Raw genomic sequence first — 15,129 nt, forward strand, 5'->3', positions numbered from 1 at the left:
GTACGTGACACACACACACACACACACATCCCCTTAGCTATATGTGTACCCTTGCAATGCACACAAAACACACCACATACACACAATAACCCATTCCCATTCCAACACAACACAACCCATACATCCCAGAAACACACACTGACAAACATCCATGACACAACATACACACAACACTGACACTGCACCCACACATGACAACTGTAAGAGGCTGGTTCAGTATATGGTGTACACCTATGGATGAAGCACCCTGTACTGAGTCTATGCAACCCTTAGTGATAGTGTAGGAGGTTCTAGATAACCAGAGCTTTCAAACGGTAGCTGTGGAGGGTGTAAAGCTGTCCAGCTGCTTTCGTGACCCGTGGACTAGGTTGGTGGAACCCAAGCACGGCTTCTGGAAGAAGAGGACCTAAGGAAAGAAGGGACAAAGTCCAGACCACCCAGGGGTGCACAGGCGGTGCAGAGAGCAATGCCCACCTGTAGGAATCTGGCTCTCTATATAGTGCACTAAAATGAGGTACACTGTGCAGAGAGTCCAGTAGATCCACAAAGGTTTGCAGAGGCAGAAATAGATCGGTCTAGTGCGCTTTTTGTGGTAGTGTGGGTGAGCAGCTAGGAATATCAAGCAGTCGGTGTTAAGTATTTGTTGTACTCACAGAGGCAATAAATGAGACTCACTCAAAGAATAAATCTGAGACCAATTTAGAAAAATAACAGTTGCTTTTATATATGCTTTGAACCAAAGACCTTCGTTATAAGGTAACTATTTTTTAAATTAAAAATAATTTGCCTTTTCAAAAATCGACAGTGTAATTTTCAGAGTCTTCAATGCTAGCCTATGGAAGGAAAATAAGAATGCAGTGTCTCAGGTAAGTACACAATTTACAACCCCAGTCTTCAGGGTTTCAGGCTTGCACCAGGCAAAGTTCAGGTTGATACCAAGTCTGCACCTGCAGCGGCACGGGGGCAGCTGGGTTCCAAGGTCAGAGCTGGTGCCCAATTCCTTATTCCCTCCGTGCAAGATGGATGAATTTAAGAAGTAGTGTCCACTTCAGATAGTCCACCCTAGGGGTTGGACTTGCATTAAGTGGGCACTCCTCCTAATTTATCTAATTGTCCCACCAGTCCTGCAGCCAAAAGTTAGGAACTGGGGATTGGCCTCCTCCACCATATGGAGATGCCTGGGTTGCATTTCAAAGGCAGCAAGGCTTTTGAAGCTCCCCGCACTGTAATGTCCATCCTGCCTGGGAGAGGAGGTCACACCTCTGCCCAAAGCAGGTCTTTGTTCTGAGCTCTCGAGAGCATTGGCTCTCACCTCAGGGGGCCAGAACTCTGTCTAAAGTGGTTTCACTGATTCTGTCCAGTCAGTGCCCACTCTAGGAGTTATTAGGTTTCAAGGGACACCTTTAACGTGCCCTCTGAGTGCATGTATTAATAAATCCATCACTCGATTCAGTGAGGGTTTATTAATATGAGATGGTTGATACTAAACATCCGTATTGTCAGTGTAGCCATCATGTAGCTGGGGTACTTGTAATGACCAGTGTCCAGCACATGTACTTAAAATAGCTGCACTGTTCACTTACTATGTCTGAGATTCGACAATGACATAGTCATAATGCACCCTGCCTTTAGGGCTGGAAGACCTGCCAGAGGGGTGACTTACATATACTGCATGCCGTGTGCAGGAGACAGGGCACACAGGCTTGAGTGACGTTGTGTTTTCATTTTAGGTCTGGACCATGGCACGCAGCCTACGAAGGAAGCACTGTGTGCACTTAGGTGAGAGGGTCCTTGATAGTGGCACAATCTGTGCTGCAGCCCTCAGGGGCCTTCCCCTTTAGTACCCCATTCCCTGGTTATCAGGGGTACCATTTACTAGGGACTTACAGTGGCAACTAAAAGCTTGCTAATTGGGAAAAAACGACTGAGCTTTTTTTGGGAAAAGAGATCCGGCACTGGGGACCTGTTTAGCAGGGACCCAGTGCACTTTCAGTCGCAATTGCACCAGAAACCAGGCAAAAAGTGTGTGTGTGTGTGGGGGGGTGGTGGTGGTGGTGGGGGTGGTGGGGGGAGTAAAGGGGGGGAACATGTAAAAAAAGGCACTTTCCTACACCACCCTTCTTGGTGATGCTTTACTGTAGGACGGTGGTTGAAGAAGTGCATCTGTGGAATTCAGGCGTTGCAGGAGGATCACAGAAGTCGTCCACAAGCTGTCCCATGCCAGTCCACGAACTGCAGAGGGATCAGTGGTCAACAAAGCAACCAACAAGCCCAGGCAAATGCAAGAAAACGTTGCATTAAGTATTGCAGAGTTTTGGGGACCAGCAAGGTCCAGGAGACTCTACCTTGGTGGGTAAGTCAGGGCCAGACCTCAACAAGCATGAGAGCCAGCAGGAATCGATGGAGCCACAGAAAGTCCCTCTGGCAGCAGGTACAGTGAGTCGCAGGGAGACCTCTGCACCACACAGCAAAGAGGGTCCCCACGTCACAGGAGTTGTGGGGAGGATGTCGTTTTTGGGGTTGTGTAGTGCTGGAGTCTTGGGCTTCTTGGAGCTAGGTGGTCTCCGAAATGGAGAACCAACAAGCATTGACAACGATAAACAGATGATGTGCAAAGGGGTTCCAGCCAAGAAGTTCCAACATGGGACAACAGATTTTTCAGTTGCAAAGAACACAGGTCAGACCTTTGGAGAGCCAAAGAACCACCACTTGTGTTGCAGAGCCTTAAAGAGGCTGTGGGACAGCAGGATCCACAAACCAGTCGCCGATGTCCAGGTCCCTGCGGATGATGGGGAGTGACTCCTTCACTCCAAGGGAGATTCCTTTTTGCTTTCCTAAGTGCAGGCAAAGTCCTTGTGACTCTGGAGGATGCACGGCCATAGAGGTTGCAAAATTCTTGCAGAACTTGGAAACAAAGTTGCAGTAGGAGCTCTCCTACTGGTCACAGTCTTGCTCTCAGTTCCAAACAAGATCAGCAGCGGTTCCGGTGTCCAGGGTGCAGAAATGTCTTGCAGAGGAGACTTGCAGACAAATCTAGGATCCTACCCTTAGGTGAGCCCTTAAGTAACCCTAAAAGGGGGTTGGACACTTACTGCAGTGATCCACCTATCAGGGCGGTCAAGGACGTCACCAAGCTGGACTAACCAGTCACATGCTCCCAGGGGCCTCTGCTCATCTTGTTTCCAAGATGGCAGAATCAAGTGGCCAAATGGCAGAACTCTGGGCACCTCCCTAGCGAAGGAGTTGGATAGAGGGATGGTGACTCCCCTGTCCTTGGTGTGTTTTTTTGCCAGAGCGGGAGCTGGGGGCTCCTGCATTGGAGCAATCCGGTTTATGCAAGGAGTGCACCACATGTGCCCTTCAAAGCAGTCTGGTGGCGCTCAGAGGCACATCCACCCCAGCCCAGTGACACCTATTTCTAAGGGAGAGGTGGTCATACCTCTCCTCTACAGGAAATCCTTTGTTCTGCCTTTCCCTGACCAAGTTAGGCTCAGCAGCAGGAGGGCTGAACGGTGTCTGGGGTCGGCAGCAACATGGGCTGGCCTGCAGAACCAGCAAGGCTGTACAGGCAGACATGGTGGATTCCCTAGGGGACTCCCAGATTACATGGGATCGTGCCACTAGCACTGGAATTGGTGTAGTTGCATGATTCCAACATGTTTGATACCAAACATGCCTAGGTTCGTAGAAGCCATTATGTGTCTGGACATCTTGTGTTGACCAGCGTACTCTACCTACCTTTAGATGGCTTCCCTGCAGGTACAAAGCCCAGAAAAATGGAGTCTGGGGTTTTTAGGGGCACCTCTGCTCATGAAGGGGTGCCTTCACATTGAGAACCATGCACCCTGCCCTTGGGCTGAAGGGGCTACCTTAGGGTTGACTTATAGGGTTAGAGTGCAGTGGCAGTGATATAAGGGAAACCTTATACCTGACTAATGGCAGGCCTGTAGTCAGTTTACATGGGCCTCCATGGGTGACACAATACATGCTGCAGCCCATGGGGGACCCCTGGTGTACCAATGCCCTGGGTACCTAAGCACCATAAACTAGGGACTTACATGGGTGCCCCAGTATGCCAAATGTGAGATGTACTGGGTCCTGGTTGGCAGAATTTCAGTGTACTTCAGTCTTTACATACTGACACCAGGCAAAAAGTGGGGCTAACTATGTCAGAAAGTTTCTACTTTCCTACAACAAATGACACAACTACACACTCAGCTATGCAAACACTCACACGCACGCAGAACTACACAACACACATCACAACAATGTTCACCACACAACACTCACCTGAATGTGTCACACAACACAACAACATCGATCCCACATTCAAGTGGCACACAGGCAGACACAACCACAGATGCACTTCAGCTCCCTCCACCTCAACCAGCCAACCTACGCACACACACATACACCTACTAACTCACATACACAACAGACAGCACACAAACCTACCCATATAGGTCTTCTTGCAATGCGCACACATGGACCCCATTGTTCAGTGTGAGTGTACCATCATTGTGGTGCCAGAATTCATTAGCAATGAATGATGATACCACAATGACAGTTGTGCATAGGTGTGATCTGAGTGTTGTGCCAGTATACCCCAGCCATGTGTGACACCATTGTGTACCTCACATATGCATGTCACAGTAATTTAAAAAAATGACTTTGACATCTATACGTCTTCAGAGGTCCGACCTCTCGTGCAGTGCCCACCCAAGTTACTTTGGCAACGTGACACCCCTACCTTCGAGTCCGGCGAAGGGGTGGGGGAGGGTGGTTGTGTATTCTCAGTGGGTTCGTGGCAGCTGCAATGGCAGGTGTTATCCAGTCATGACCACTCAAAAATGGGTTTCAAAGGGGGAAAAAAGGTGAGTTTTCACCCCCTTGACCCCTAATCTGCCAACTCAGACATGGAGGTCGGACTAACACTTTTTTCCTGGAAGTAAGGCACATCCAAATCTGCACAGCAGGAAGGGTGTCTAGGGTTCTGCCGTGAGCCACTTTTCCCTAATGTGCTGCCGGCAGAGGCAGTCTTTCTTGGTGAAGACGGTGGTTCGAATGCAGACTTCCGTCTACAGGACGGCCTGCATCTAAATACAGCTTACGGACTGCTCAGGAGGCAAACGGGCCATCAGTCGAAATGTCAACAGTGGGGCCATTACCGTCAAGATCTAAATCAGGTCCTAAGTGTCTAGAGGCAACAAGAACAGAGTTCAATGTCCGCATGCTCCACATAAAGTGCCAAAAAATCTAAACATTGTAATGGAGTATCTGAACTGTCAGATACCTGGGATATATCCTCTGAGATGCATGTCATTGTTTTTTATTGTACTCTGATCAACTTTGGTCCTCTCTCATAAGAGAGAGCTGAGAACAAACAAGTGACATAAGATATCTTTCCAGTAGCTTACAGAACCACAAAATATAAATATCTGGAAAAAGTGATGGAAGGGATACTTTCAGTAGCTTACAGTATCATTAAAAAGAAGAACCAGAAAGAGAACAAACATTTGGACAAAAGTATGATGGACAATAGCAAGAAAATGCAGCTTCACTAATGCATATACAAGCCACGTTCTGCCTAAGAAGGGATGTAATAGCTACGATGAAGGTAAAAAAAAATATTTTTAAAAGCCACTCCATTTTGCGCTCTATATGGAGCCTCTGGTCAAGTGCATCTGCGAGAATACAGGCATCAAGGAGTTTCCTTTTGGAGGAGAGGAACATACAATCAGTCTCTGTCCAGACGATGTTTAGGTGACCCTGGAGGAACCTTGCACCTTCCTGCCCAAACTGGAGGTTTTTGGACAGGCATCGGGGTTTCGGGTGAATGTGCATAAATCCCGGACCCCTAATCTGTCTCTCATGCCTGACACTCAAAAGACCCTTGCTCGTAACCACCCAATTCAATGGGCAACGAACTCTATCCCTTACCTGGGTATTAAACTCACATCTTCAGTCTGGACAACTTGGACCCTCAACTATCAGATCTTACATAAGCAGATTAAATCGGACCTACACAGATGGAGGCCATTTCTTCTCTCTAGGTTCTGTAAGGTGACTGCCCTGAAGATGTTGATCCTACATAAAATATTGTTCCTCTTTCAGGCTTTGCCTGAACAATAAAACACTACAGCGACCATCCAGGCCTTGCAGCAAGATCTGAATCACTTTGCATGGGCTGATGGTTGTTCTTGCATGTGGAAGGAGTTGAGCTACAGACCCCTGTATGAGGGCCGCCTAGGCATCCCAAACCTTCTACGATACTATCAGGCCCCCCAACATAAATTCCTCATTGAGTGGTCATAAGAAAAGTCTGAAAAGCATTGGCTTAGGGAGGTGGCAGGGCAACATCTCTTGAAGATCCCCTTTTTACACAGACATGGTTGACCACAAAGCCTCTACCTAACCTCCATTACCAAAGCGTCCTTGGATGTTTGGGACCTGGTGGCCGAGAGAGTTGGCCTGACCTCCTTCCCGTCCCCATTGACCCCCATTGTCGGTAACCCAGACTTTACTCCAGGTCTCAACGCAATCAGCTTCCGTAGGAAGCTGGCCTGGTGTGTGGTGGGTACCTAATGTACTTACACCAGATACCAGGTCCAGGTATCCCCTTTTAGCAATACTTAGGCAGTGTCTAGAAGCCAGGCCCTCGGAGTTGGCTGTGGATGAGCAGACAAGGCTTATCTAGGAGAATTGCGAAGCTCATGCAACACCACTGTAGTCACACAGCATTTAGACACATGAAATAAAACACTTAAGCCCTCATTAAGACAATGGTGGTAAAAACCGCCTACCGCTGACGGCCGCCAAAAGACCGTTGCTGTGGCTAACAGCTGTCTGCCGTATTATGACCACAGCCAAATTTCCGTCAGAAGGATGGCGGAAATCCAGCTGTGGACATGCCAGCGGATGGCAGTAAGGTGGCGCTGCTGCTACCTGCCGCGCCACAACAGTAAACCGCCGCCGGCCGTATTATGACCCATAATATGGCCTGGCAGTGTTCTGCTGGCAGGCGCTGCTGGTGGCAGCAGCACCCTGTCCCGTCTCCTGTCGGAGGACCCTCCCCCAAACAACAGGTAAGTCGGGTCTCCGACAAGGGGGGTGTGGGGGAATTGGGGGGTGTTGTGTGTATGTTTGGGGGTGTGTGGATGCGGGTGTGTGTTGCGTGTTGGATGCGAGGGTGCATGTATGAAGGTGTGACTGAGTGTATGTTGTGTTTTGTGTCTGCCTATATGTTTGAAAGTGTGTGCGAGTGGATGTAGGCATGCGTGGATGTTTGTGGGAAAGGGTGTGTGTGGAGGGGGGTGAATGTAGAGGTGGGGTGAATGTAGAGGGGTGGGGGGCCTTTGGAGAGGAAGGGGTTGGTGGGGGGGGTAACTGGAGGGGAAGAGGGAAGGCCGGAGACCCCTATCAGTGACAGGGAGGGAATTCCCTGTCACTGATGGTGCCTACCGCAATGGTTTTTGTGGCAGTAAGGAAGCCACGAAAACCATGGCAGTAGGTGGGGTTATAATCCCGCAAGCAGAACAGTGACGGTCGGCAGACTGGAGATAGATATCTCCAGCCCGGCAGCTGTTACCGCCATGGCGGTCGGAGCAATGTCATAATATGGCGGTAAGTACCACCACCCTGTTGGCGGTACTTACCGCCATATTACCATTGACCACCGGGGTAATAATGACCTCCTTAGTGTTACAAAAATAAAATACACTTTATTTTAGTGACACAATTACCAAAAAGTACTAGAGAGGCAACCCTCCAATAGGAGGTAAGTAACACACTAGATATGTACACTAGTTATCAGAAATAGGCATAGAAAGTGTTAGAAAACAGTGCCAATAGCAATAGGCAATAGTGACCCAAGGGGGGCCCAAACCACATACTAAAAAAATGGAATGTGAATGCAGGACCCCCGCCTAGGTAAGTGGAATGTGTAGAGGGGAGATAGGGGTACTAGGAAACTCCAAATGTAACTACAACAGTGCCCCCCTAGCAACCAGGAAGAAAGGATTAACTTACTGGAGTTTTCCGGAACCACCCAAAAGGAAGGAAAAGAAGGAAAAGCAACACCCAGACAAGACTCCAAGAAACCAGCAGTGGATTGCTGAAGAGGGAGACCCGTGGAAGAAGGGGACCACGTCCAGAGATCACAGAAGATTCCAATGAGTACAGGAGCCACTACACACCCAACTGTGGCTGCAGGAGTTGGTCGACGGTAGAACGAAGATGGTCAGGAATGCAGCCCTGCAGCAGGTGAAGAGTTCCTGGAGGATACAGTCGACATCCCACACTGGATGGATGATTGCAGTCGGTCAGTGGCATGGAAAAGCCACCAACAAGCCTTGGCAAAGGCAGAAGTGGCAGTGAAGCAAAAGTGGAGCTGCCAGGGACCAGCAAGGTCCAGGTAGACTAAACCCACAGGGAATTCTAGGGAGACCCTCAGCAAGGCAGAGAGTCCACAGAAGCAGAGGCAGCCCCCACAGGAGACCTACTAGAAGAGGAACCAGGAGTTGCAGAGGAGCCCACACAGCACAACTGGAGAAGGGTCCCATGCCTCAGGAGAAGCACGCAGAGGGCTGTGCGTAGCAGGAATCAGTGCTGGGGCTACACAGAGCCTGAAGATCCCTTGGATGAGATGCCAAGAAGCCTTGGTAGCTGCAAGAGACGCAGTGCACTGGGGTACTGTCCTGCATTGGAAGGCAAGTTATTGCTTCCACCAAAGTTGGACAGCTGGCAGAAAGGACCAAGAGGACTACTCTGGACCACCACCTGTGATGCAGGATCCAAGCAGCTCAGGATGAGAGGAGATCCACACAGCCGGTCATCATTGCAGTTCGTGCCTGCGGATGCAGGGGAGTGACTCCTTCACTACAAGGGAGATGCCTTCTTCCTTCTTGTGCAGACTGAAGACCTGCCACTCTCAGAGGATGCACAGCTGGGGAAATGTTGCAGAAGCTGGAAGGAGCTGTGGAAACAATGTTGCAAGCAGAGTCTTTGTCATGGATGCAGACTGAAGGTTCCTGGAAGGTTCAGTTGCTGTTCCAGTGGCTAGAAGTCGAAGTAGAGGTTGCAGAGGAATCCTGCTAGAATCTTGCAAGCCAAATCTGAGGACCCACCCAAGAGGGACCCTAAATAGCCCTGGAAGGGGTATTGGTCACCGAGCCAGGTGACCACCTATCAGGAGGGTGCTCTGGCTGACCTTGCCACTCAGATGCTCCCAGAGGTCCCTGCCCAGCTTGGATTCAAGATGACAGAACCCAGGGACACTTTGGAGGAGCTCTAGGCACCACCCATGGGGTGGTGATGGACAGGTGAGTGGTCACTACCCTTTCCACTGTCCGGTTTTGTGCCAGAGCAGGGACTGGGGGTCCCTCAACCAGTGCAGACTGGTATATGTATGGAAGGCACCAAATGTGCCCTTCAAAGCATAACAGTGGCTTGGGGAGGCTACCCCTCCCAAGCCATGTAACACATATTTCCAAAGAGAGAGGGTGTTACCCCCTCTCCCAAAGGAAATCCTTTGTGCTGCCTTCCTAGGCTTGAGCTGTTCAAGCAGCAGGAGGGCAGAATCCTGTCTGAGGGGTGGCAGCAGCTTGGGCAGCCTGGAAAAATTCTAGAAGGCTGGTATGAGAAATGCTGGGGGTCCTCAAAGGAGCCCCCAAAGTGCATGAAATCATACTTCCAATACTGGCAACAGTATTGATGTATGATTCTGACATATTTGATACCAAACATGCCTAGGTTTGGGGCTACCATTATGTAGCTGGACATAGGTAGTGACTTATGTCCAGTACACGCATAAAATGTCGTCCCCGAACTCAAAGTCCAGGAAAATGGAACTGGAGTTCGTGGGTGCACCTCTGCTAGTCCCTCAAAGGACTGCGCCCAGCCCTCCGGGCTAGGAGGGCCTGTCATAGGGGTGACTTAGTGATCTGGTGCAGTGTCCTGTAGAGGAAAGGGTGCATGCACCCTTTCACGTAAGCTGCAATGGCAGGCCTGCAGATACACTTTCAATGTGCTCTCGATGAGTGGCATAATACATGCTGCAGCCCCTGGGGATCCCCTGGTACCCAAATGCCCTGGGTACCTGGGTACCATATATTAGGGACTTACATGGGGACACCAGTATGCCAAATGTGGGGTGTAAGTGGTTTAAGTAACCAAGTTTGAAGGGAGAGAGCATAATCACTGGGGTCCTGGTTAGCAGGATCCCAGTGAACGCAGTCAAACACACTGACAACAGGCAGAAAACGGGGGCAACCATGCCAAGAAAAAGGGTACTTTCCTACAGCTCCCAACACTGGCACAAAGCTAGATGCCAGTCTATAGGCCACTTGTTTGATGAGGAGGGTCTCATCTCCTTCAAGCAACTCTGATCGGACCATGCACTACCTGAAGAAGAGAGACAGCATTAGCTTCAGGTTAGACACTGGTTGATGCATACATCAGTTTGCCCAGGGGCATAACAATTTCTTACCACTTTTGAAAAATGGCTGGTTACCAAAACATAAGACAGATGCCTTCTCACTGAACTTTATGGCCTTCTTCGCCCTGCCCCAGGACTGGAGAAATCAAGAAGTCATGGACGCTGGGAATCCGAACTTGACCGTTCTCTGACCAAGAATGGGGAGAAATGTGTTTTACAGCACACAACATACAGCCCCCGTAACACGGCAAGTATTGAGATTGGTATCAAGACCATCACATACTGGTACCTCACCCCAGTCCGCTTGAACCAAGAGAACTCCGCTCTCAAGTCTGAGTGTTGGCGCAGTTGTGGCTCCCCTGGTACATTATTACATTTGTTATGGGAATGCCCAAAACTCATTTCTTGTTGGACTCAACTGATTGACACCTTAATACCCAGCTCCCCTGCTTTACTGCCTGTACCATTCTGGGGTTACCCAACACACTCACTTTCCTGCTGAAATCCCGCCAGGGACGGCAGATCGGTTTAGCTCTGGGAGTGGCCTTGCAAAATATTCTGACACACTAGGGTGCAGGATGGCTCCGTACCTATCAAGGATGGTTACATCACCTTTGATACATACTGGGGATGGAAAGATTGACTCTCACTCTCGCCGCACAAAGTACCTCATATTCGGAGATTTGGCATCCTTTTATGGCTATACTATCCTCAGAATTCCACGAACTCACCTGCCCCAGATACCTTCGGCTCCTTCGTTTAACAGAGATTACTGTTGATTCCAAACACGAGAGCACTGACTAGTTTGCCACACTGGGATCTGTAAGTTATCCTTAGGTATTACACTCCTAAGCACTGTAGGTCACAGGGGGAGAAGGGAGTTACGGGAAACATTTTGTCTCCTCATATTTGAACTACTTAAGATGAGCTGTTTACTCACGGTATTGCTGTACTTTATTTGTTTGAAATCCAATAAAGAGATCTGAATCATAAAAGGCACTACAGAAATTGGAACATTTAAGGTAATAATTTCAAAGTATTCTTAGTTAATGTCAAGGTGATCTAAAGGAAACACCTCAAGGATTATTATGTGGTGACAGATTACATTTGTAGGCAGCAGGTAAGAAATGCATAATGTGAATCAAGTGAATAAAACAGACTTACCTGTTCATACGGAACTGTGTGGCAATTCTATCAAAACAAATGGCAATTAGAGAAACATGGGTGACACTTTTGCTAGAAGATGATCCAGGCGATTCTTCAATTGATGCTTGCAACAAACACAGGTTTATCTAAAAAAAGAGGAATCAACTATTATATTAACAATTACAAATGGCTGTGGCAAAATGCCAAAGCTCCTTAACCAAATTTCTATTAATATTCCTAAAAGGATAAGACCAGTGTGCTCCCTTGTCCTCACTTGAAATGTCCGAACAAACACTTGCTGTCTGAATTAAAACCATGGATGGCGGAAATTCATTACTAAATGTTATGTTTTTGTTATTTCTACGTAATACTTACCACCATCGCAGTGATGTCATAATACTGAAATTCTGTAAAAATCACTTGCAATATGCTAATAATTCAATGCACATATTGTTTATCCAGGAAACCCTGACTGGCACCACAATTTAGCTTTTGCTGCACTTCAGAAACAGAAGGAAAATGTTACTTACCCTGTAAGCATCTGTTTGTGGTGCTGTAGATTAACATGCAGCACATACTCCTGTCATCCAGTGTGAGGTTCAGAAGTTTGCAAGTTGTTTTTCTTTGAAGAAGCCCCCAAGGTATAGTGACCCCACCCATTAACGGTAATACGCATGGGCATCAGCTCCCATTGTACGATTGTTTTTTCTATCCAAAGGGTAAGGATGTAGATGGAGCATAGAGATACAGAAAAGATGATCATGTGAAAGAATAGTAAAGGTAAAATATAATAAGTGTCTGTAATATCTATGGGCTTTCGTGGAGGTGGCCGGACACACGTGAATTTACAGCACCACATGCCATGAAGGATGCTTTCAGGGTAAGTAACATTTTCTGTTCGTGGCATGTCTAGCTATTGATACACATGCTGTGCATAGACTGTAAAGCAGTCCTCCCTTAAAGCAGCAGCTAGCCAGAGGATTTTGCAGCATACAGGAAAAGTGTATGTAAGACAGTCTTTCCAACTCTAGCTTTTTTGGCGGGCGTAGATCAAGTCGCTGCCTTGCAGACGTCAACTATAGAAATATTACCCAAGAAAGCCATAATAGCTCCTTTTTTATGGGTTAAGTGGGGTCTGGGAGGGATAGGCGAAGGTCTTTTTCTATTGGCATAACAGGTGTGTATACATTTGACCAACCAGCATGCTATTACTGCTTTGGCCAGGGCACAGCCTTTATGTGGTTTGGAGAGAGAAACAAAGAGCTGTTGTATCTTTTGGAAGGGCTTAGACCAGTCAATGTAATACATAAGCACTCTTTAGACATCTAAGGTATGAAGAGCTCATTCTGCTACTCACTGTGGATGTGTACAAACTGGCAGTTCTATAGTTTGATTATAGTGGTAACTGGAGGCCACCTTAGGAAGGAAATGTGGGGTTTTTCATTGATATTGTGGTGGTCTTGGAAAAAGGGTTCTTCCTTGGTCAGAGCCTGAAGCTCATTGAAGGAAGGGATAGCTACAAAGAAAGCTATCTTCCAGGAAAGGAACTGATAGGTGCATGAATGGAGTAGCTCATTAGGTGGCCCCATAAGCCTCGTTAAGACAGTATTAAGGTTCCACACTGGGGCAAGTGGGATAATCCTTTTGAGTCCCTCCATAAAAGCTTTAATAACCGGAACCCTGAAAAGAGAAGTATGTTCCCCATTTTGAAAGTAAATGGCGAAAGCCGCCAGATGAAGCCTGATGGAAGTATAAGCAAGGCCAGCCTTCAGCAACTGGAGCAGATAACAGACAATGTATTGGACTGCTACATGGCAAGGGTCAGTTTGTCCAGGAAGACAGTACTGAACAAACCTTTTCCATTTAGCAGCGTAGCAGGCTCTGGTTGTGGGTCAGTGCGCCTCTAAGAATGGCTATGCATTCTGAAGGCAGACTGAGGTACGCAAACTCTAATCAAAATGTGCAAGATTGAGCTTTTAGGGGTTGGGATGCCTGACAGTGCCCTGATTTCGAGAGAGAAGATCTGGGCAGTTGGGCAGGTTCTCCTGAGGCACTAGAGACAGGTCAAGGAGAGTGGTGAACTATGGCTGCCTGGCCCAGGTTTGGTGCTACTAAGATGAGAGTGAGGGATGTTTGCAGAAGCCTGCAAACCATGAACAGAAGCAGGGGGAGAGGTGGAAAAAAGTAGGCAAACATCCTTGACTACTTCATCCATAGTGCATTGCCCATGGACTGTGGGGTAAGGGAACCTGGAGACAGGGCTTGGGCATTTTGAGTTTTCTGCTGTGGTGAATTGGTTTATGAGTGGAATACTAACTATGGGGTGAAATAACTAGGATTACCAAGGCGCTCAGGATTCAAAAGGACCAAAGATCTCAAAGTAAGAGGAAACCTGCACGAGGGTAATCACCCGACCCTCCAAAAGGTTCCAAAGAGAACCTACAACCTAAACACATCAAAGTGCGGTACCCCTCATGTAACAATTAAATGGATTGTAATCTGAATAAAAATCACTTCCCCACAGAAAAAAACAATTCGGAAAGTTGAGATTTAGCCAAAAAAGTCAAAAAACATTAATTGTTGCTCTTGAAAATTACACTTCGGTATGATTACAATTTCCAAAATCACTTTGGACACACAGTGTAACTTGTCCAACAAATTTTATAATTCAAGTCAATTTATAACAATTCATTCATTGTAATACACAATATTTATAACAATTCATTCATTGTAATACAAATTTTTCATGCAATTCACGCCACAATTCATTTAAGAATTCGAGCCCGCCAACACGTGTTTCGTCTCAGGACAGTGTTGTCTCTTGTCCCAAACGACTTCTTCAGGGCTGAAAAGACGTATTAGATAAATTAAACCTGTGCACTTAAACAGATTTATTAAAAAGCTACAAACACTCGTATGAACCAAAATGCTCCAATTTGAAAAATCAAAAGATCTTCAAACTCCCCTAAGGAAATATGAACATGAAATGGCTCTGGTAGACGTGCGAAAACGTGATAAAGGGTAAAGGAAAACAGCGATGGGGAACCCCCATCCCCAAATAACCTAAGTATACCTTGTGCTGACATCATGCAATACTCAAGCAACGTGAAATAAACCAACCAGTGTAAACCTTTAAGTACTACGCAAGAAACCTTCCCGTGTCATTCGCTGCACCAATGTATATGTGCCCTAAAAAAACTTTTTTTAAATTTATTTTTATATATACTGCATTAAAGTAATCCAAATTCCTATAAGAATATTGGTGGCATAGATTAAGGTCCAAGAAATACTATAACTGAACTTATCTTTTTTTACGAATACTCACCACTTGACTCTGATAATTCGTTCCCACTAATCGAAACAACAAAAAAAAACAAATCTCAATATGCTGACTGCATGTAATTCATCAAAACATGTTATTATCCAATGGAAGTAATTAATCATATGATACCTTATTTACAAGTCCTACTACTTCCAATTTTCCATCACAATTTTGTATGTGACCTAATCCAATGCGAATCTAAATGCAAAATAATACATCATGAAAA

General features: G+C 47.0%; 1 protein-coding gene across 20 annotated transcripts in view; it reads right to left on the reverse strand.

Annotated features, from left to right (window-relative positions):
- The window catches only part of BLTP1 (bridge-like lipid transfer protein family member 1), a 1,779,540-nt gene that overhangs the window by 988,756 nt on the left and 775,655 nt on the right, over nt 1–15,129 (reverse strand). For all 20 annotated transcript variants that reach the window (XM_069242474.1, XM_069242454.1, XM_069242518.1 and 17 more), the window contains one exon: nt 11,600–11,727. In XM_069242474.1, the coding sequence (XP_069098575.1) occupies nt 11,600–11,727 (128 nt within the window). The remainder of the gene's footprint in view (nt 1–11,599; nt 11,728–15,129) is intronic.

This window comes from Pleurodeles waltl, chromosome 1_2 (assembly GCF_031143425.1).
Source record: "Pleurodeles waltl isolate 20211129_DDA chromosome 1_2, aPleWal1.hap1.20221129, whole genome shotgun sequence".
Lineage (NCBI taxonomy): Eukaryota > Metazoa > Chordata > Amphibia > Caudata > Salamandridae > Pleurodeles > Pleurodeles waltl.